The 24,865-nt window shown below is 35.3% G+C and overlaps 1 protein-coding gene across 2 annotated transcripts in view; it reads left to right on the top strand.

The window, feature by feature from the left end:
• Positions 1-24,865, top strand: part of GBE1 (1,4-alpha-glucan branching enzyme 1) — a 268,038-nt gene that overhangs the window by 40,532 nt on the left and 202,641 nt on the right. For both annotated transcript variants that reach the window (XM_045785422.2, XM_045785421.2), the window contains exon 2: positions 7,013-7,182. In XM_045785422.2, the coding sequence (XP_045641378.1) occupies positions 7,013-7,182 (170 nt within the window). The remainder of the gene's footprint in view (positions 1-7,012; positions 7,183-24,865) is intronic.

Genomic DNA, 24,865 nt, shown 5'->3' on the forward strand with positions numbered 1-24,865 from the left:
GAATTAATATTTAGGTTTTAGTATTGCACTATAATTAGCATGATAGAACTATTTCATTTTTTTCAAAGTTTCATTGATTTCTTTTTCTAATTAGAAATCCCTTAATTTCTTTTTTTCTTAAAAAATATGAGATATGCCATAAAATAATTTATTTTTAATAAATTTATAAGTAAATTATTTATGCAGTTGATCCTTAAACAATGCAGAGGTTAGACGCATCAACCCCCTTCACACTTGAAACTCAGTATATAACTTTTGACTCCCCAAAATGTAACTACTAATAGCCTACTGTTGACTGAAAGCCTTACCAATAATATAAACAGTCTATTAACATGTATCTTGCATATTGTATATATTATGTATTGTATTCTTACAATAAAGTAAGCTAGTGAAATAAACATTATTAAGAAAATCATAAAGAAATGAAAATACATTTACAGTACTATACTGTATTTATAAAAAAAAATCAGCATAATTGGACCTGCACAGTTCAAACCCATGTTCAAAGGTGGACTGTATGTAAGTACAACCCTGACATCAATAGTATTATCTTTCTGCTTTATTAATGGGCAAGCTGAAACTCTAGGATCATTAAGTAAAAAACCTGAGAGTTAGCTAATGTGCATAGCAATTTGAACCCAATCTTTTATTTCTAAAGTCTGTTCTTTCTGGTATGCCATCATGCCTGGGCACATAGTAGGTGGTCCATACCATTCAGTCTTAGGCTAATTCCATATGTGAAATAATTATTTTAATTAACATCGAGTCCCAATTCTCATGGACACATAGGCATTGGTAAGGATTAGGATAGTGAGACAAACTACTTGAATAAGAACCACATACCTGCACGATGCTGTGTTTGAATAGAAGGGAGATGATGGGAGTTAATTGCCTTCCACTCACTTTTGAGCAGTTCTAAAGCACAGAATGGTTTGCATTCATCTTAAATAGCACTGACTGCTGAGGAGGATGTGTTTTGGCTCCTGGCAGCAGTCGGTGTCTTTATTGGGTCATCACATCCCCCGGTTTGCTATTCACTTTTGTGGTTCCATATGTTTGATCTTGATACAGCACCAAGTTGATGAATTGGCTTCTTATGTGAGATCGTCTATTTCCTTCCAAAGCTGGTTGGTCACACAGGACCTTCAGGAGACAGGGGGAAGAATTTCTGTGAGGCCTCCTTCCGATTTTCTATATCTCATTGGTCAGAATTTGTCCCGTGGAGTCTTTATTCCTCCACACGTCCCTGTTGTAGAATCTGACCTCCACTGTTAGTGGCTTGCAAGCCACAACCTCTGGAAGTCCAGTCAAAGGAGTGCATGAAGCCTGGAGCGCCAGAGGGACTGAGTGAATCAGCGAGTGGAGTGCAGTTACAATGCATTGTAACTCTTACAGTTTAAGAGGCTCTTGATTTTTTTATTTTGATCTCAAATGCAGCAATCATTTTTATTACTTTTATTGGCCTCGTGGTGTTCATTCATTTCATGCAAAGGCATCATGCTAAGCGTTTGTAGGTATATTATCTCATTTGATGATCGAAGCAACCTTACGAAGTAGGTTCTGTTACTATTCTTAGATTAGGAAATTTGGTCTTAGTTATAGCTGGTAAGAGGTAGGATTGGGATCCAAATCTCTGCATAATAATTCTAATTTTAAACCTCAGTCTGACCATTGTATCACCATTGCTCAGCCACAACCTGAATGTAGTAAGTGCTCACTAAAAATTTTTCATTGAGTAATTACTACGTGCTAGTACTTTAGGTGTTTGGTTACCACAGGATGCAAAACAGATAATTTTCCCTGTCTTTGTGGAATTTATACTTTAGCTACTTCTGTTTTCTGGTTAAAAGCCTTTACCAATGCCTTATATAATGCTTTCCCACTTCGCTTTTTGCTTTACTAACTTCCACACATTATGAACTATGTCTTGGAGTCATTTAGTAATATCTTTTGTCTCTGTTCGCAGTGACTAGCATAGCACTAGATACATAGTAGATGTTCAGTAATACATATGGAATAAATGGGTGGATTTTACCTTGTTCATCACCTTTACTTAAATTGGTCCCATCTCTGGTGTTTCCTGGTAGATGAAGTTGAGTAGACACTAAATTGGATAGAGATTAGAAAGGTGACTGAGATTTTAAATGGAAGCTTGGAAATTAGATTTCCAGATTTCATTAACCTATGGATTCTGCCTAACAAAATTCATCCTTCAAATTGTTCCCTTTAAAACCTGTCTTTGATCATATCAGTTATCTCCTTTTTAAAGTCTTTAGGGTTTTTTTATTTTATTTTATTTATTTTATTTTATTTTATTTTATTTTATTTTATTTTATTTTATTTTATTTTATTGTCGAGCTAAAAGTTGTCTTTTCCATCCTGATTGGCTTCTAGATCCCTACCCATTCTCTTGCTCTCGCTACATACAGCTAGTTGTCATGTCAACAAGAACCTCCTGGTTTTTACATATGTATTGTCCTTCTCTGTCTTTTCTCTAGCTTTCAAAATATACTACTTATCCTTCAAGATACAGCATAAATGCCCACTACTCCCTAAAGCCTTCTCTAACCTCCCCTTCATCCTTGCTTACTCCTCAGTGAATGTTTGCTTATCCCAGCCTTCTCCTGTCATGAGTTGAACGCTCTTCCATTGGGCTAAGGAACTTCTAAAGCAAAGGATTTTATTTTATGTAACTGAATTATTAGCACACAATAAATATTTTTTTGTAATAAAATATGTTGCAGTTTTTGTTGTTGTAGAATACTTATCCCTAATTAAGAGATGTAAACTGTTCACTTTAAAGTCTCAAATGCCTAAATCTTCACTTGACATTTTAATATATGGATAATTGTGCATATTCTGGATAGTCTTCATTTGAGAAGAAAGTTTCTTTGAGAAACCTTGAAGTCTTTTTAAAGGCTGATTTAAAAAGCTATTTTTTTCCTTCAAAAATCCAACTCCCCCCTCTTTTAACCTTATTTTCCCATATTTTAGCTATTAAAAATTCCTATTGAGCTTTTACTTCTGTGCTTTTTCTTGCCTCTGATACAAGTCTCCGTGAGGAAGCAAACGACAATATAAAATCTTGAAAATTAAGCTAGCAGGGAAGGAATTTCCCCCATGGGTTCCTTAGGTTTCAGGACCACTCGGAAACACTTGAGAAAGGATTCTACATCCTAGACATTTCTAGATAAGGTATGATTCATCTCCCTTAACTTATCTCCTATGTTCAGAATTCTGCCTGGAATTAGAAATTCAGTACTGATCTAGGATGAATTAACTTACAGGAGAGCAAATATTTCAGTTTGTTTCTTTTCCGTTTTTTTTTCTTTTCTATATTTATCTCCTGTTACCTCTGTAAAATAACTATCCCCCCCCGCCCCGGTCAATCCAATCTATTTAATTTTTTTCCAAACTTTCCATAACCCATGCATTCAAGTCAATATGGCGTACTTAGTATGTGCTATGTGTTAGTATGCATTTATTTGTAATTTCCACAGCAGGAAAAAAATGGTAAAGAATTTTGGAATTTGAGGGGGAAGAACCCTTAATGTTTGCTAATAATTAATATATATATCAAAATCTAAATAAGTGCTATAAATAAAGATAAATTAAAAAGTGTTCTACAGCATTGCCCCTCACTGAAGTGGAGAAAAGTTGCAGCCAACAATTACTGAGCACTTGCTGGCTACTGTGGGGTTGGCTCCCAGTGTGATTTCATTGATTCCTTGGAACCTATGATGTTTCTCCCATTTGACAGTGGAAGAAATTAAGGAAAAGGGAGGTTAAGTGACTTTGTATAGTATGTAACAGAGTTAGAAGGTAACCTGTACTTTATTTCTAAAGACTAAGCTGATTCTCCTAATTAAAAGATTAATAGCTTTATGAATGAAACTTTAAGGACTTTCTTTAAAAAGAAAATGTGACATTTAATTTGAGATTTTTGTCTCTTGATTCACTTAAAGTATCCCTTTTATGATGAACAATGCTTCATCCCTATTGCTCCTTACCTTCTTGACCTTGGACAACCTAACATATTTATCTGTGCCTCTGTTTCTTCCTTTGTAAAAAGGATTAAAAACATCAATGTAGAGATCAAATCTGATGGTATTTATAGCATTTTATATCTGTACAAAATGCTAGTTGCTCTACTAACTTCATTTTATGTTCTTTGGTTACTAAGAATTTGACCTAGTTTTTAAATATCCTATAAATTCATAGCAAAATATTAAGAGAGATGACTGTAGTAGGAGAGGGCACAGGCATGATGAGCGTGCTGTATCCTCAGGCATTTTCTTTTTTGAGCCACAGTGATTTCAAAGTGGAATGTGTATTTCTGTATCAGAAGCTGTAGGGCTGACCTTGAGGGAAGTCAAGATATTTAGTTAAAGTAATATAATGCTATAATCCTGTTTCTGTTGAAATTTTAGTAAATGGAACGTTTGTACATATTTTATGAAAGTTCTTATGAATGATTTTTTTAAACTTAAACTTAAATCTAAAGTGTGTTTTTAAGACATCAGGCTCACGTTAACAATAAAATTATTACCGCATTTGGTTTAACCTCCCAGAGCTGTATCTTTTTTAATCAGTAATTTTCCTTATATTATGTATATATGTGTTTGTATTCTTTTCACCCTAAATCCAAATTAATTTTGTTGATTGTTCCTTACTGTTTGATCATTTTATGGAATGTTGTACTATGTTGTTTAATATGGGTTAGAGTTTTCATACACCCAAGAATTACAGCTGAGTGATATTTGTAGGAAGTAAAAACAAAACAAGAAAACAAAAAACACATTTTCTCATAGGACTTTGAAAATATGAGTCGGTTTGCATACTAGTATCTCATTATATATGTAGACCTTTTTTTTTCGTCCAGGTCAGTATTTTAAGGATTTTTGAAACATTGCCAATATTTAAATTAGGGAGAGTTCATAGAAAAATCTTGGATTTTTTTTGTGTATGCTCTTTGTTAATATGCAGATTTAATTCTTTTTTTTAAGATTTTATTTATTTGAGAGAGAGAGTGAGCATGAGCTGGGGGGCAGGGTAGAGGGAGAGGAAGAAAAAGCGGACTCCCCACTGAGCATGGTGCCCCACACGGGGCTAGATGCCAGGACCCAGAGATCATGATCTGAGCCAAGCGTTTAACCGACTCAGCCACCCAGGTGCCCCAAATATGCAGATTTAATTCTGAGAGAAAAACTTTCCAGCTTTATATTTTTTATATCCGTTTTATTTGGTTTTGTTCTTCAGAGTCAGCAGCTATCCTTATTTTAGATCATTTTTTTATAATTTTTTTTATTATATTATGTTAGTCACCATACAGTACATCCCTAGTTTTTGATGTAAAGTCCCATGATTCATTAGTTGCGTATAACACCCAGTGCACCATGCAATACGTGCCCTCCTTAATACCCATCACCAGCCTATCCCATTCCCCCACCCCCCTCCCCTCTGAAGCCCTCAGTTTGTTTTAGATCATTTTTGTCCATTTTGAGTATCTCTTAGCTTCTTTAATATACTCCATTTCTTTGTCTTTTTCTTCTCTAATTATATAAATTTCCAATTATTTATTCATTTAATAATTTGCTATTTTTACCATATGTGCATTTTATTTCTTGCCAATTCTAATTTATTATTTTTCGGTGATATATTTTGTTCCACCTTTTGTTTTCTTAGGTCTAGGAGTCTCATTTTACCTCTCATTCTATTGTTTTCTCATATAATCCCTCATCTCTTATTTTTATTGAGTTCATTTTTTTAAAGATTTTATTTATTTTTTAGAGAAAGAGAGAGAGAGTGTGCATGGGTGCGCATGAGAAGGGGGAAGGGCCAGCAGGAGAGGGAGAAGCAGACTCCCCGCTGAGCAGGGAGCCTGACCCAGGGCTTGATCCCAGGACCCTGGGGACATGACCTGAGCCAAAGGCAGATGCTTAACTGACTGAGCCACCCAGGCACCCCTATTGTGTTCATTTTTAATTAAGTCGAAATATAGTGTGAAATAGTCCCTGTATATCCCGTACTTGGATTCATGTCATCTTTCTGGGACTTTTATTGCTCACCCCTTAGGGTATGGGGAAGTGCAAGGAAGTTTTAGCATTGCTCAGTTCATTGTTCTGGAACCTTCACTTCTGACAGAAAGCACCTACCACCTGCCTCACTTCAGTTTTACCTGTTTTGTCCTAGCTTCTCTCTAGACCTGTTGCTGTTAGTGATAATAATAGCATTTTTTTGGTGTAGCTGTATGGACTCCGGATCTGGTAGAGGGTCAGGAACAGCCATGTGCTACTCTTGTCCTCCTTGGGAGGGAATCTTTGGTTTCTTCTCGTGGCCTCTAGCTTTTATAGTTTGACATGATGTAGTATGTTCTTTCCATGCTTAGTTGCTATAGGGCAGAACTAGGCAAACCACAGCCCATAGGCCAAATTTGGCCAATAACAGTTTCATAAATAACGTGTTATTGGCATCAGCCATACCCATTCATTTAAGTGTTGTCTGCAGCAGTTTTCATGCTTCAGAGAGATAGTTGAGTAGTTGTGAAATGGACCAATTCACTATCTACCCTTTAACAGGGAAAGTGTGCCAAACCCTGTTGTAGGGCAGTTTTATTTATCTTGCTGGCTTCTGACTATTTTTCTTTTATTTTCTTAGGGGTTAGAAGAAGGACATATAAGGATGCTCCTTCACCATACTATTTTGACATAGAAGTTGCTATAATGCTGATTTTTAAAATTTCATGGAATATAGAACAATCGTATTTTCTCTCTTAAACCAAAATGCATGAAATTACCAAAAAATTTTAGATTGGTTCAGTTTGAGATAAGAATGATTTTTTCCTGTGAGGTAACTGCTACCTTATATGTGAAATTATTCACATTATTCCTCTTTATTATCTTTTTTCTTTTCCTTTTCTGAATAAGAGTAAACAAAGCATTGACTTAATTACGGTAGCTTTCTTGGAAGACAGTTTTATTTTCTAACTTCCTTCTTTTGTACTTTTTCAAAGGTATAAGCGGTTTAACGAGACTTTGAACAACATCGGAGAGAACGAAGGTGGTATTGATAAATTTTCCAGAGGTTATGAATCATTTGGTGTCCACAGATGTGCCGATGGTGGTTTATACTGCAAAGAATGGGCTCCAGGAGCAGAAGGAGTTTTTCTTACTGGAGACTTCAGTAAGTATTTGAAAGATTTGAAGTTAGTTGTACTGTTTCATTTATTTACTTAAAACATAGACTTGTTATACTTCATATATTTATATGAAAATTAATGATTACAAATATCCGACTTTTGAAATAGAGCTATAGGATTTGTTGTCTTTACCTTCACGTGTACTGGTGTTCCTGAAAAATTTGTATGTTCTGTAAAATCATGTCCCAGAAGTAACAGAGGTTATGAGAAAAATAGTGCTAGGCAGACTGCTCCAAATTTATTCAACTTTGTTAGCAAGCCCTGACAAAATCAATAGCAATCTGGGTAAAAATATTGTTGTAAGTTAAATCTCCACTAGCATTTGCACCTGGTTAGCTGGAATAGTAGTTCTTGGATCCTCTGGAGCCTAATATCCTTTCTTGAGACCTCAGTAAAAGTAGACATCTAATCTAGAGGATAAACTTCTTCATGACTCAATTCTTTTGTTTTCCTTTTCCTTTTTTATATAATACAATCTCAATTTTTTTTTAAACAAATATTCTCTTAGCCTTGTTACTTGCACTGTTAATTTCATTAGGCTGTTAACCCTGTGGAAAGCTTCAGTGGTCTAGACGTCAGGCTTCCAGCTTACACTCTAGTGGGAGGAAGGACCTATATATAAATAACTATAATACAGTTTGCTCAGTTGTATTCTAGCGGTATAAATAAATTACTGTAATAGTGACAGGGAAGAAAGCTCAGTTTTGGAAGTAGAAAAATGAAAACTAGGTCTTGGCAGAATGTTCGTAATACAAGGAAATATCAGAATGATAATCATCCTTTAGTGCTGTGAGAGTACTGTAATATTTAAAATTTGTCTTTATCAGATTCAAAAGTCCACATGGTATATGTTTTCACTTATATGACATTCTAGAATGGGCAAAGCTATAGGGACAGAAGGCAGAGTTGTCAGGGTTTGGAGGTAGGAGTTGTGTGTTGATTACAGAGGAACATGAAGGAACTTCTTGGGGTGATGAAGGTATTTTATGTCCTAACTGTGCTGGTTGTTACATGACTGCATATATTTGTCAAAATTTATAGACCTATCCTCTGTAAAAGACTACATTTTATTGCATGTAAATTATACCTTAAAGAAGTTGACTTTTAAATAAAAGTTTTGATTTTATACATGTTGTCTAAAGCAGTACTAATAGAAATCTAATGTAGGCCACTTACATAATTCAGAACTTTTAGTAGCTCTATTAAAGTAAAAGGAAGACAGGTGAATGAATTTTAATAATGAAAAATTTTATTTAACCCAATATATCAAAATATTTTAATGTTAATATAATCAATATAAAATTCATTGAGCTATTTTTGTTCTTTTGTATTCTTTTAACTCTATTTTTTCATTGAAAATACTTGATCTATATTTAGATTTAATAAAATTTTCAGTTTAAGAATACAAACCCAAGTTTTTTCAAACATAATTAAAAGTTTAGTAACTGAGTCGAATAGTAGTTTTAAAATTTAAATTTAATAAAGTAATTAAAATTAAATTTAAAATTCCGTTTCTCATTTGCACTAACCTTATTTCAAGTGCTCAATGGCCACATATGTCTATTGGCTCCTTTATTGGAAAACATAGGTGTAAGGACTTGCAGTCCTCCAAATTAGATGAGGCCTGTTTCTTGAGAGTTATTGAAAACTTTAATACGTTTTGAGAAAGACCATGTGATCTGCTGACTTAGATTAGTTTTGTTTGCCTGATGATAATTATGAAATTATATAAAATTATGGGGATAAGAGACTTCTTACTTAAATTATTGTTAAAATAATCATTAATAATTTTTTCTTATACACAAACATTAATATTTCCCCATATTCTCTATACAACTGCCTTGGTTAGTAGTTTTTTGTTAAAACTATTAGACATCCACCTATCGTTAAGGCACTTTTTGGCATTCTGTTTTATTACTTCTTTTTTATGGCCATTTATAAGATTGAGAAGTATTGATTGAAAATGTATAAGTTAATTTTTACCTAGGGATACCAAAACTACTATAAGAACCTCCATTAAAATTTGGTACTTGCATTAGGTACCCCCTCCAACATATTTACGATTAAACCCACTAAGTAGGTTTTAGAAATATAAAAATATGGGAAAGGAACTCTATGAAAATTAGATTTGGGAACTGTCATAAGGACTAATGCTGATTTATTAGAAATTGTGCCTCATAAATATAGTTGGGCCATATGTGCATTGGAGAACTGCATTTTAAAATTTTATTTATGATTTAATGCTTACATATTGAAAGTATGGTAATTAAAAGATTTTTTGTAAACAGAAAACTAAAAATTATCTACCTCCTATTTTGATGTAAAAATGCCCTCTGTTAACGTCTTGTTTTTTTTCCAATTCAAGTTGATTTTTAAAAATGCCACCCTTTGTGAAGGTGTATAACATAATTTAAAATCTATCCATATATTTGGGATAGCATTTGGTGAATTATTTTCATCAACCAATATTTATTTAGTGTCCAAGAACATGAAGAACATCAGATTTAATCAGTGAGCCCTTATTTTTACTGGAGAGATGGGAAAAACTGAGATAAATGAAATTATGATAGAAAATAGTTAGAAACAGGCAGTATTCTGGGAAAATTTAAATGACTAATCTATTTTTTCTTTCTCTCTTTCTTTCTTTCTTTCTTTCTTTCTTTCTTTCTTTCTTTCTTTCTGATTTTATTTTTTTATTTCAGAGAGAGAGAGATGGAGCACAAGCATGAGTGGGGGAGGGCAGAGGGAGAAGCAGGCTCCCTGCTTAGCAGAGAGCCCCATGCTGGGCTCCATCCCTGGATCAAGGCCTGAGCCCAAGCAGACACTTAACTGACTGAGCCACTCAGGCACCCCACTAATCTATTTTCTTATCTAGATGAAAAAATAGCTTTTCTGCCCAAAGTTACAGGGTTTCGGGGTCTCTGTATACATGAGATCTCAACTTTTTCTCACTAAGGAGCTTTCACTTAAAAAAGTTTGAAAATTGAGAGTAGAACCAAACTTTTGGGTTAATAATGCATTTAAAAGAATATGTCTTTGGAAAGAAATGTACCTGTGAGTAGTGAGCATTAATTTGATATGACTCTGTAGAGCACAGAATTTTGATGATGATGACAACATAGCTGAAAATATACCCTTAAATAACTGAACTAACCATGCCTTTAACACAAGGAATTCTATATTTTGTTTTTCCCTACTTAGATTTTCTTTCCTCTTTTTTCTTTTTCAAGTGGAGTTGAGCAAGAAGAAAGTCATTTTTCTTTGTTGAACTTTTTCTCAGGATCAAAAATAGGTCAGATAATTTTATTGTTAAAGTCTTATAGTGTATAAATTTGTACTAAACCAAAAGGAAAAGAAAATGGATATTAATTAGCTAAATAATTATAGTATCTTTTTCATTATAAAATGCATATGTTCTTGGTAGTTTTGCTGATCATATTAAAATGTTTTAAAAAACGTTTAAAGACATTTAAAAAAACATTTAACTGTGTTCATGACTGTACTCATATTTATCAGCTGATAGGATGACACAGCAATAAACTTAAAAGGTTTTGTAGAATTAACCTCCAACTATAGCGTTGATCAGTTTTTAGAATTCTATTCTTCTAACACAGTAAGCTTGACTTTCTATATATGTACTTGAAATACTACCTTAAATTAAAAAAAAAAAACCACAATTGCTTCTTCACCTATTGGCAGAGATTTAAAAAGTAACATAATTTTATTTATGTTTTTATCATCGAAGTGTAATATAATTTAAAACATTGCTTTTGTACCTACCTCTTCTCTTAACCCCTGAAGATAATATAAAACTGATCTTCAGACACCAGCAACAAAAACTTTATTTCTGCTAATCGTTAAATTGACTGTTACTTATATTTACCTGAAAATGAAACTTTTCTTGCTTAGTTTTTACCTAAACGATTAGACATCTGTGCTATTTTTTCAGAAGAATTTAAAATTAAAGAATGTCTAGACTTTAATTATGTATTATGAAAAATGATACCTGTAATCTAAATACTTTAGCATACTGTGATATTTGTCTCCTCTTCTAATCACTTTAGAAATGGACTTCACTGTACATTCTTTCTCTGGGCTTATTCATAATACTGCTGGTAAATATTTGTTATTCTATTGTATTTTTTTGCCAACCGACTTGAAGATATTCTAGGTACAACTACTCAGAATAGTCAAATACAAATGATCTTTAAGAAAGAAATTGCCATGAATTGGTATGTTAAAAAAAAAAAAAAAAAGCTTGCTATCATAGTTGATCTGTCGAAACACAGTTCTTCCTTTGGCTCAATGGGGATAAAGTGATGATATTTGTCACTTGCCTAAACTGGGTTGCTGTGCTGTAGATACTAACTAGATCGTAGATGTGAAAAGATTTTATACCTTATTCAGTGCTAAAGAAATGTAATTGACAAGACTGAAAAAATTCTCTAGTTTGTAATGGTCTTTTTTTCTTATTAAAGACATTACCATTAATTTCAAAAGGCAGTTGACTCTTGCATGAGTCCAACGGTTGTCCAAACCAAAGTGGATCTAGCTTTTGCCATCCACATTTTTAAAACTTGGAAAGCAACTTCACTTTACATATATTACACATATTTTTCTTTATTTGAGGGAAAATGAAACAATCATTTCTTTTCCTTTCAGTCATTTTTTAAAAACTAGCTTTTTAAGCAGCTAGCAGCTGCCGTAGCAACCCAGGAGGACAGTGGATGTATAATGACATTCATCAGGATTGGAATCTTACCACCCAAAAAGTATTTCTGGGCAAGCCAGAAACTACTTAAAGGTTTGAGATGGATTTCTAAAACTTTGAATCATCTTCAGTAGAGCAAAGATTCATTCTTTAGAAAATTAAATGTGATTTAAAATATACTTGGGGTTTTGGAACTAAACCATGTTTATTGCAGGTTGCTAAATAATTGAAGAAAACTGGGTGCTTTCCAGTAGCTAGATGATAATAAGTAGAAAAAAAGGCAGTAAACTACATATGTCAATATAAAATAATTGGGTTCTATTCGCTATAACTGAAAATATTTCATTTAAAATTACTAAGTCTGGGAGCTAGGCACTTTTCAAATAACCTAAATGTCTATCACTGATGGACTACAAAAAAAAAAAAAAAAGGAAAAAATAACACCCTGATTTTTAGGCCTATAGGAAAAAGGAACCACGGATATTTTTGCAGAGTAGGAAAGATATTAAGGAGAATTTTACCTGTTTCCTGGGCAAAATTAGTCTATAATTTTGTTTTCAGTTATACAGTTGCCCAGAAGTTTACATCATCATAAAAGCCTTTGTGTTTCTTAATTCCACATGCTCTGAAACAATGCTGCTGAAAGTGTGCTCTGTGGACCTGTGTGGTCCATGCACTGTAATTGTTTGGCAGTGATGCATTGGCAGAAATTGGGATTGTAAGCATTTAGAAACTTAAATAGCAGTTTGACAGTAATTTTTTTTCTGGTGACTCTAATGATAATATAAAAATTGGGGCTGAAGTTTTGAAAGCCTTTTTTTCTTTTGATTTTCTAATATTCCTTTTATTACAGTATACATAAGATTTGGTCTATAATAGATTGGAATTTTTTTTTTAAAGTAACTGATCCATCAGCACAGATAGTTGGAGAAACACTGATCTGAAAATAAAGGACTATTTATTGGTTTAGAAGTCTTTTATGGTTGGAAGGTATAGTTCTGATGTCAACCTCCTTTGTATTATCTTTCTTCCCATAAATCTATCATGGCTGTGTTCGCCAGCTTTCACTGTGGTATGGCCCGTTACAAAAAACTCTAACATAATGCTTTGCAACAGCAAAGGCTACAATTATCAGCTGTGCCTCAGTCCCAAGGGTCAGATTCTTCCCAGGATCAAGGGTGATGGAGCAGCCCCTGTGTGGGACACGCTGATCTCATGACAGAGAGAAAGGGTAATGGAGGAAACCTGTTATGGCTTTAAAAGCTTCAGCTGAGAAGTGACAAATGTGATTTGCACTTCCATTTCATTAACCAAATAATTTGGCCAAGCCTTATGTCAATAGAGCATGGAAGCAGAATCTTCTTTTATGGAGGCTCATGTAAGTTTGGGAGTAATAGTATAAATGACCCCCATGGCGAAAAATACATACTCATAATATTTCCAGATTCTTTGATATTCTAGATTGTGTGTGTGTGTGTGTGTGTGTGTGTGTGTGTGTAATCAGAGGGGAGTTGGTTAGGTAAGGTAGTGCCGTAGTGTTCTCTACCTTGATATTGTTGAGGTTCTTTTCTGGAATCTCCACTCACCTCTGGATTCAAGTGGAACTTCGAGGAGTTTTTTGTGAGTTAGACACTTTCAACTCTTCTGTGGGCCTTCTGTGAATGCATTTTTGTTATGTGGGTTCTCATAAGTTTGGCTCCTTGGAGATTGGGATGCTTCTCAAAAGCAACTTTCTGGGATGGTCTGAGAACTCTTGATGTTGTTTATTTTGGCAAAGAGGTGGCAACTCCAAGGTAGAGAGAAGGCATTAGGACTATTAACCAAACCAACACCGATGCTGAGAAATAGCCTCTTTGCTGTATGTAAACTTTAAATAACTAACCATCCAAGGCGTTTTGTAGAAAATTGTCAGGACCTTCTCTGGCTTTCCAACCTGATGTTGCTACTCTCACCCCTTTTATCTGTTTTTACTGATAGATTAATTGTTTTCAATGGAGTAGAGTTACAGTGGAGGCTTACTTAGCTTATGTCTACCTACCAAACCTCGTGAATTTACTTCTGCTTGAAAGGCTCACTGGAAATGATACTGACAGCCTTCCACGGGATACTGAGCATGCATGAGTAGACTGTAGTCTACCACATGTACGCAGTTTGGCTCCTGCCAGTTACATTCAGTGCTTCTTAGTGAGCCAGTTTCCCACCCCCTTCAAATCCTGTGAATGCCAATTCTTCTCATTATAATTCTGCAATATAACATTATATAAAGTGATGAACTGTAAGTGTGACAGCAAAGAAAATTATTAAGTATTGGGAAGATCTCAGTAAGGACAAGTTGGAAAAAAATGATTTTGAAATAAGTGTGCACAAGTGAACTGTGAGAAAATGATATACATCTAACAGTTTCACATGCAGATGACTTTGTGTTTACCTTTTAGCTTCTGTTCCATTACAACCCAAAGGGAATTGGAAATATAAATGTTGCATTGGAGGCATGGGTTCATGTAAGAAAGATCCTATAAAATCCTCATCAGAGGACCTAAGGAGAAATGGCTTTAATCTTATATCAGAATATGGGTGAATATTTATATTTGTATTTTAAGTAAAAACAAAATTTTTACTGTTTTTTGTGTGGGTATGTGCACATATACATATTTTATTATTCTCTGCTTTAACCAATATTTTCACTATATGTACCAATCCTGCCCCAATTGTGCTGGATCAGAGAGCTTTGTTGTAATGTCTAATGGGATTATTTTTATAGGGAAGCATCCTTACCTCCTGGGATTTTAGGAAATTGCTGTTAGAGACCTTAATGCTAGAAGGTAGACTTTGAACTGTGTGACATAAATGATAATTTTCTAGCCTCGTGTTGCTTTTTTATAAATATCCTGTTAAAAATTTAGCTGTTTAGATACTACAATACTTTTCGTTAGGTTTCAGTTTTTTATTCTCATTTATTTTTTGTCATTTTTTTTAACATATTTAAAGATGAGCTATAATTCCCATTTACCATTTCAAAGTAGACACTTCAGTGGTTTTTAGTATACCTACTATGGTGTACCACTGTTATCACTGTCTAATTCCAGAACATTTCCATCACAGTAAACAGAAACATCTAACCGATGGCAGTTAGTCCCAAATGTCCTCTCTCTCCATTCTCTGGCCACTACTAATCTATTTTCTGTCTCTGTGGATTTGCCTGTTTTGGACATTTCCTATAAATGGAATCATACAAAATGTGGCCTATCTTTCCAGTTTCTTTCACTTACCATGTTTTCAAGGTTCATTAAGAGTGTGGCATGTAACAGTTCTTTATTCCCTTTCTTGTGGCTGAATAATATTCTACTGCATAGATACACCACATTCTGTTTATCCGTTCTTCAGTGGCAGGACATTTGGGTTGTTTCCACTCTTTGGCTATTGGGAATAATGCTTTTATGGACATTTGTGTACAAGATTTTATATGAACATGTGCATTCAGTTCTCTTGGGTCACCTTGGTTATTGATGTTCTTACCATTATTTGCCCTACGATCACTTACCCTGCTGTACTTGGCACCGCATTTACGTAGCTCCCTTGGCCTCCACTTCTGTTGAGCTGGCTTGGGGGAGGTACTAATGGATTACTTGAGGGTGGGAGGAGGGAGAAGCCAGGGAATTCTTCCCTACCCCCTTGCCTGCCCCTCTGTCTAAAGTGAGACTACCCGTTCCTCATGCAGCAGTCGTGTCTTGTAGTTCTTGTTGCTTTTCTCTCTCTAAGCTCAGCTCCTGCCAGGTAGGCTTACCTTATTGCCAGCTTCTCTTGGATGGCCCTGGATTCTGAGTTCCAGTAATCCTGCCTCTCCCTTGGGGGTATTACCAGGTTCCTGTTATCACTCATGTCTATTTGAATTCTTAGTTCTTCTACAACCTGTGTAACCAGTTTCCTGTATTAAAACTCCTTCTTGGAAATAGGTAGCTTGCTTTCCACTCTGGCCTCTCATCGCTGGAATAGTATTTACCTTCCATTAAGTGTGCTGAGTTATGCAAATATACAGGACACTTTTCACATTGTGTTTTAGGTATTTTAAAGCAGCCCTGGAATGGTTCAGCACAGTGGCCCTGCCTCTGTTAAGGTATTTTCAGTAATTTTTTTAAAAATAGATTTAATAACTTTGTGAATTTTCAAGTCTTTTTTGTGATAAAGAGATATGTATTATAGAATTTCAGTTATTTTTTTTAAAGATTTTATTTGTTTATTTGAGAGAGAAAGCACAAGCAGCAGAAGGGGCAGAGGGAAAAGCACGCTCCCCGCTGAGCAGGGAGCCTGCTGAGGGGCTCGATCCCAGGACCCTGGAATCATAACCTGAGGCAGATGCTTAACTGATTGAGCCACCCAGGTGACCCCGAATTTCACTTATTCAAAGTTCTAGAAAACTCAGCAATAGGAGATATAGTTATACTCTTTCTTTATATTGTAGCAAATTAGTTATACTTTACTTTAACAGGATTTTGATGTTTCCTGTATTAGAGAAGAGTTTCATCTCCATCATGCTTTGTTAAGTCAAAAACAACTTTTCCCAGTGTGTGGTCCATATATCACTTGAAGCAGTGTAACCTGGTGTTGGTAAAATGAATATTCCAGGGTAAATAATAAATTTTCTGAATCATAGTCTTAGGGTAGAGCTTAATGTTGATGATGTGTTTGCCCTCCTTTTTGAGGATTTATATCATTTATATGCTAGTGGCTGTTGTAGTATCACATATTCTTCCTTTTCATCTCTCACCCTACATCTTCATGGGGAAGTCATAGACATAATTTCTTTTCCTAGCACGTAGTAGGTGATGTGCAACCTAAGAGGAGCGACCTATATATTCTTTATTTAGGAAGATTTTGTAGAAGGAAGGATAAACATGTCTCCTAGGAAAGAATCAGATGGGCACATCACTTACAGTGGAAGGTAGAGAACAGTGAAACAATTATTTCAGATTCCTGGGGTGGGGGAAATTTGGTTGTTACTCCCTGGCCAATTTATCATTGGTGTGTAGGCAGAATTGAGACCTTTTCACATATGTAGGGATGCAGAAAGTTTATCTTCAAAGCATTCTTCCTTAGGATGTTACATATGGATATCAGCAAAATGAGGGAATAAATCAAGACAGAGGAGGACATAAGATGCAGGAAACAGTGACTTGGGTTCAGGAAAAGAGTAAAGTGGAAAGGGAATTTGTCAGGTTGTGCAACAGGCATAAGAGAACAGATATTAGGAAGGGACCAAGTAGAGAAGTCCTCACAGTGTTCCCTGGGAGGAGGTTCCCTGGGACGAAAATGGCAGGATGTAGAAACCATTTGGGAACTTAGAAAACTTTAGGATATGAATCGATGTTTTCAGTAGAAGAAAAAAGTAAGGCTCAATTTAAACATGATGCTGGGAAGAGTCTTCTTTAGGTGGCTGTTAAGGATTGAATTTTTTTGTATCACCCCAGATTTATATGTTGAAGCCCTAACCCCTAATGTGATGGTGTTTGGAGGTCTTTGGGGAGTAATTAGGCTTAGATGAGGTCATGGGAACCCTATGATGGGATTAATGTCCTTAAAATAAGAGGGAGAGAGACTAGAGTACTCTCTCTGTCTTTGTCCCATGTAAGGACACAGTGAGGAGGTGACAATTTAGAAACCAGGAAGAGGGCCCTCACCATGAGCCACATCTTCTGGTATTTTGATCCTGAACTTCCCAGACTTCACAACTATGAGAAATAAATGTCTATTGTTTAAGCCACCCATTTTGTTATGGCAGCCCAGGCAGACTAGCAGAGTGGCACATGGTCATGTTATTGTACTGTGGACAAGCCTGCAATCCTAGTCTTCTACTTGGCTCTGCAATGAACAATATTTGCTATAACATAAGAACCATTCCTTAGTTTTTAACTTTTGAGTTGACCTATAGAGGTATCATTAGACACTTAGTGTTTTAATTATTTCTGTAAAAATAATATTGAAAGATTTTGGAAGATATTTAAAAAATATATTTATTTATTTGAGAGAGAGAGAGCATGAGCAGGAAGGAGCAGAGGGAAAGGCAGAAAGAATCTGAAGCAGACTCTGCACCGAGCATGGAGGTCGCCATGGGGCTCCACCCCACTCCCGTGAGATCATGACCTGAGCTGAAACCAAGAATTGGTCACTTAACTGACTGAGTCACCCAGGAACCCCAGATTTTGGAAGATACGTTTTCTAAAGATTTTATTTTTTATTTATTTGACAGAGCACAAGCAGGGGGAGCAGCAGGCAGAGGGAGAGGGAGAAGCAGGCTTCCCGCTAAGCCGGGAGCCCATCGTGGGGCTCAGTCCCAGGACCCTGGGATCATGACCTGAGCAGAAGGCAGACACTTAACGGACTGAGCTACCCAGGCAACCCTGGAAGATATTTTTAAAAGGCTATCATTATATGAGTAACAATAATCATGTAATTAAAAATTACTCATTAAAAATATAAGTGAATTATATCTATGGTGATAAATATTTATCTATATCTATCTATCCATTTAATATATATCAGTATAATATATTTGATACACCTGCCACTTGATGAAACAGATATGCCGGGCAAATATATGCCTAATCTAGACATTGCTTTATGGTTGGAAATATGAAGACGTTTGTTCAATATGTTCATCCTAATTAGGGGAAATAGGTGACAAGAGAGCTTGATCAGGACTGAAAGTGAATGAACCATGTGCAGGTTCACCACTCTGGGCACATTATACGAGTTTGCTTATTTGTTTTTAGCCCAGGCTGTTCTAATTTGCTTTCTTTATTCTTGCTATCTCAGTTGACTGATAAGTGCATTTGGCTGCAATGAACAAGGCTGTCATCTCTTGGTAAATTATTCACACGCTTGCTTCTGTTGAAGAGTTTGGTTGAGAGTCACGAGATTTTAGCCTCTGTATTAGTCGGGGAGCATAGGACACAGATGGCATGCTCAGGGGTTTCACTGGAAAGAGTTTAGTGAAGGGCTTTTTGCAGAAGGCTGGTGAGGGTTAAGGGAACTACTAGAATTGGAAGCTGTTACCTCTTAGGTTGTAGGTATGAGAAAGGAGGGAATGGATTACTGGAACATAGTTAGAGCTGGAGTCATAAAAGAGGAATCTGATTACAGGATCTGTGGCCAGAAAGGCAGCCACTGCCAGAAGGAAGCAGGGATGGAGTAGGTGTTAAATATCTTCATTTCTCTTATGCCAACATCCACCATTGGCCAGTCCCAACTTGTCAATGGAGTACAAGGGAGTCCTGGAATTGCCGTCTACTGACGCCAGTCTCTAGGGCCTCGAGCAGGTCTGAGAAATTTAGAAGGATCTTAAGGTAGTTCCTAGCGTGGAGAAATGGAGAATAACCAGGATAGCTACCCAGTTTCTCTTAACATGATTTAGAGGGAACTTAAATTACTGGAGGCATTTCTGACTTTATTTTCTTCTAAGTGATAGCAAGTTCTTTAAATAACTATATCAGTGTATTATGTACCTTTCCATTCAGAAAGGAAGAAAACATTTTTGGTGCGTTGGTTTCTTTCCCCCTTCCTTCCTGCCTTGTTTGAACCCTCCCTATCCCTCCTTTTCTCTCTTTCTTCCCCTCCCATCCTCCCTCCCTCTTTTCATTCTTCCTTCCCCTCCACCCTCCCTTCCATCTTTTCCTTGGATATATCTTTAATCTTAACAATCCTGAACAAGGCTAGTGGCTAATATTAAGAAGCTGAAGAGTTTCAGGTTTTGAAAAGGGTCTGGGTTCTTAGGGAAAAGGAGATGGAACTTTTATTTCTTCATCTACTTAAAGCAAGCAATTAACTTTGTAGCAATTTATCAAAGACTTCTAAAATAATATAAACCAATGTATGCACAATTACCAGTACATCTAAAATTGGAGCAAGTAAAATCCAAGTTTTTCTGTTTTCCCCCCTGAAATTATAGAATATAATCTTAAAATCAGGTGCTTACTCTGTTAAAGTTGTAGTGTCTCTCAAATAAATACACAGTTGCATGGGAGTATACAGTGATTTTTTTTTTTTTTAAGTAGATTCATTTAAAAAAAATCTGCAGTCCTTAAAGTTAGGATCTGGAATTTAAATTCAACAATTTCAGCTTCATCCATCCCTACTTCCCTTTCCCTTAAGCAACAGTACTTATTGAGCACCTACTGTATGCCAGAGACTGTGCTAAGTAATGGAAAGTCACCAGTGCAAAAGAAGGGAAATAACCTTCTCTTGTAGCAGGGGAAATGGGTGGTCTCCTTTTAACTAGCAATAATTGCCTAAGGTCATCTAAATTAAACTGGGATTTTGATATTATTCTAAGTATTGTGGGCATCCCTATATGACTTTTTAGGTAAAATAAATAAAAGATCAACGATACCACTTTATAAAGATATTTTAGGAAATAAAAAATTATGTAAAGATATTTCCCTGAGTACTTTCTAAAGTTGAAAGAACTCTTAGAATATAATTTAGTAATAAACAATATACTCTTTCAAAATACTGGATTTTTTTTAGGATTTATTTTATTGCTTATTTATTTTGGTAATATTTGGTGTGTTTATTTTTAAACCAAAAGTATGAAAATGAAACTTTTGAGGTATATTTCTAGAGAATCTGTAATTGATTTAAATGATACATGAGACATTTTTTGTCAAACTGAAGTGAGCTAGAAAAAATCTCTTAGAATAGCTGTATTTAGATTTGAATGAAACTAGGCAGAAAGGAGACTAAAGTGAATTTCCTTTTTAGTCTTTTAAATGAAAAAGTGCATCATTTGTCCTATATATCTTATTCATCATCAGTCATAGCAAAGCATTCATTCCCATGAGAGAGATAATGGATTCAGAGAGCCGAGAGGAATGGAAGATTGTCATTCAATGCAGATGAGTTTTAGTAATATTTTTATCATGAGAAATTGGGTTGCAGAACCTTAAGATTTGGAATTAAGTTGCCATAGATATATTTAATTAAAAGTAGATTGCTTTAACCTTTCTTTAAGTTAGAAATAGGTTTAAAATCTTAAATTAAATTTATAGTTAGTTTGTATTTAACTTGTATTCAGGACTTGCTTTTAATAGGGATTCTTTATAAGGTTTAGCCCCCAAAAAGGTACATTTTAATTGAACTATTACAGTGAACATATAAAGAAAGTTTCTGAAAGGATGTTATAACTTTGTATATTGGATCAAAGTATGGTTTACTTTTCTGGTGATGGAGAAAGTAACTAAACTTATCAAACCAAACTGAAAAGGGAGACCGAAAGGGGGATCTGTGTCCTGAACTCTCCTAACCCCTCATCAACACAACTCCTTAATCAGTATAAATTATATTTCCTAGTGTTTTATTGTTATCACATGACGGGTTGGTTTCTCATTGATAATACTGTTTAGTGGTTAATACTTTTCTAGAAGTTGAAATTTATGAAGAATGAAGTTACCAAAGTAGAAAAGCAAACGAGCATATAAATGTGTGTGTATACATATATACATATTTATACATATATACACATTTATACATATATATGTGTCAGATGTGTGAACTCTGATATTACAGAATCAGTTTTAGGTTCATTAGAGGAAATTAGAATGCTCCAAGCTCATTCTGTGATCTTATCTAATTGTGCATTCTTAGTCCAAGGCATTAAAAAAAAGTAAGTTAAATAAAGAAGGTTGTGTTGTCAACTACTAACGTTGACCACACCTGCCAGGCCTGGAAATGCATCCCCTAGTTCGGGACATTATTTACCCCCTCATTCTGAGCAGGCACTAGGTTTGGGCTGTGTTTGGAGCCATGCCGGTTCCCTGCTTGAGGAAAGCCAGAGGAGTAGAGATGGGGAAGCTGCATCTCCAGTCTGTCGTCCGGCCTGGGGCTCCTGTCAATTAACTTTTTTCTAAGGGTTACAAAGTCAGAAGAGGGGCTTTATCTTAGATCTACTCAGACACTTAAAGCTTTATTCTTCTTGGGAATTAAAACTTTTTTGATACCTAGGTCATGCTGACTAGCACAAAAGTATCTCAGATTAATTGTACATATTAAATCAAAATAAATTCTGTCAAAAGGTAAGTCTGTTCACTGCAAGTTTCATTTCCTTTTTCAAGGAAAATCTTCTATAGGAAATAGTCCATATTTGTTCTCCTTTTCCCTCCTCTCCACAGGGTGAGGCAATCACAAACTGCAATCTCCTATAAGTATACCATCATTACCCAGAAGGTAATTGCAACATTATATAGTTGTTAATCTTTTCTCAATGAAGATTGAGATTCATTCACTCTCAGAGGCTTAGTAAGAAAGCGTGGCCATGTGAGGCATACAGAAAATGGGAATTCATTGTTGTTGTAAGCGTTTAAGTTCTCCTCACCTAGACTTTATTTTGTTTCACACCTTGGTCGTCAGCCATGTGAGAAGAGCCTGCTCTGTACCGTGCTGTAGAGCAAGTAAGATCAGATGAAAATGTGTATGTGAGAGCTCTTAGCACAGGGGCTGACATCTGGTACATTCACAATAAATATTTCTTCACTAACTCGTTTTTGCCTTTGTCTGGCACTTTCCAGTTTAAAGGAGAATGTGAACGTTATTGTCTAGATGGTCAAAACATGCCCCGGCTGGGTTACTTTTTGAAGCTGCAGACTCTCCAGCTAGGCTCACTGGTGGTGGTATTGTTCCAAATTGAAAGCGTAACAATTTTTTTCCTATGAGATAAGTAGACTATACCTGGTAAAACCTACCCTTAAGTTTCTCTAGGATAATTCGTTTCTTATGGAATTTGGATTCATCCCTTTACCAAAGTGTTTCAGTATTTTGTTTAGAAGCCATTGGAATAATATTAATAGAGAGGTAAAGATAGAGCCATGGAAAGCTCACATTTAGGAGTATAAGAATGATGAAGAAGAGGTGATGAAGGCATGAAAGAAGAAATAGTATTAGGAAAATGAGAAGACTGTCCTATCATAACACAGAAAGAGGAGAGGGCTTTTCAAGGAGGAGATGGATGTTCATAATATTACTATATTATCTTCATAATATCTAAAATATAGTGAACACTTAACTGGGCAGTAAGTGCTTAATATAGACTTGCACTAAATCTTCCCAGTACCCCATTGAGGTAGATACTATTACTGTCCTCACAGTCCAGACAAGTACACTGAGACCTAGCCTCTGGAACTTACAGCTGCTAACCTGTGCCAGACTCAGGATTTCATTCAAGCCATTTTGTCTGTATGCTGTAACCACTGAGCTGGAGAAGGGTTGAGGACCTCAAGGTTTCAGGAACGTGAGCTCCATTTGCAGCTTTTCTTTGTAGTGATAGAGAGTTTCCTTAACAGAGAGTTGTTTCTATACAGACAAATGTGGAAATTCAAATTCAAGAAGTTATATAATCTGCCCAAAATCACTTATCTAGTAAATAGTAATTGAAAGGTTTATCTGTAAGTATGCTACACATATTCATTCTATTAAAGCTCTGTTTACCAATAGCATCCCAATTTGTACCTTTGAATTACGTATAATTCCTGTGATGTACATCTGAAACTCATGTTTATATCCCTAGAAGCTGATTTATACTTTTGGGATATTTTATATCTAAACTTTAAGACATCAGTGTTGAGTGTGTGTGTGTGTGTGTGTGTGTGTGTGTGTGTGTGTGTGTGACATTATGTACGTATATAATAGAATAGATAGATGTATAATTAAATGGTTTACGTTCTTTACCTTTGAGTTGCGAGACAGGAAAATTCAAAGTGGACTGATTTGAAAGAGAACTCCTATATTTAATTTCTTTTCATTTTTTTCGAAGTATTTGAAGAATCAAACTTTGTCATTAAGATTACATTTGTTTTGAACCTTGGCTACCACTTTTCAAATCTACACTTATTTGGCTATATCTGCCATGTAGGGTTTCACTGGATTGTTCCTATTGCATGAATTTCACCTCTCAAGGTGATTTTGAAACTAATCTTGAAGGAAGCTTCCAGAAATTTTGTTTGTTGGATGACATGACCTGATGATGAATTGAATATGGTGCACAAGGGAAAGGCAAGGGAAAGTTACAGAACATATAGCATTCAATATTATGTCATTTATTTTAAGACATACACAAGCATACACAACATATACATAACTTTTTGCTCTATAAATAAAAATAAATATATTTATAAATGTGTGTATATGAAGTATATATGAATGTATTGAAGTGTGTGTGCGTGTGTGTGTGTGTGTGTGTGAAGTAGGTATTGAAGAATCACATGACTTTTGAATGTCCTATCTTAGGGAAAGGAGGGGGCTTTGGGGAGGTGGTCAGTTGAGTTATTTTGGTCAGACCTAATCACACTTATAACTATTGTAATGTCTAGTATAGGAAAACAGAACAACAAAAAGAATTATAGATGCTTCTCAGATGAATCTCATAGATTTAATCACAGATGATTCAAAAACAGTTGCATCATTTAAAATTATTATTGGGCTGCTCTTCTGGAATAGTTTGGAGATATTCATTCAGTTAGAATAAGTAGTAATGATAAAAAAAGAATTATTACCAAATGTTTAATTAGCAAACTTTAAGATGAATAATACCACTATTGTAGTTTAAAAATGCATATTAAATATAACCATAAAATAATGAGTAGTTTTGGTAGCTATTTAATGCACACATCTATTTTCTGCTATGTGCCTGCTCCACTACTAGAGCTGGAGAGGTAGCTACCCTATTACTCTTTGGTTGCTATTTCTGTATCTAGCTCTTATTGTCTATAGTGCTACATCTGAGATCCAGTTCATTCATTTCTTTAGGAACCTTAACAAGAGGAATTTAGAGAGAAAGCAATGCACATAGAGGTAGGACTGAAGGGATGTACATATTACATATGACTTTCGTTGGTGTTGAGTGTCCACCGAGTATCGAAGAACTTGAGTCCGCATAGTCTCAGGTAGGTCAGCAGTCTCCGTAACTGAGGAGA

The sequence above is a fragment of the Ursus americanus genome, chromosome 4, assembly GCF_024610735.1.
Source record: "Ursus americanus isolate L20-20 chromosome 4, mUrsAme1.1.p, whole genome shotgun sequence".
Classification (NCBI taxonomy): domain Eukaryota; kingdom Metazoa; phylum Chordata; class Mammalia; order Carnivora; family Ursidae; genus Ursus; species Ursus americanus.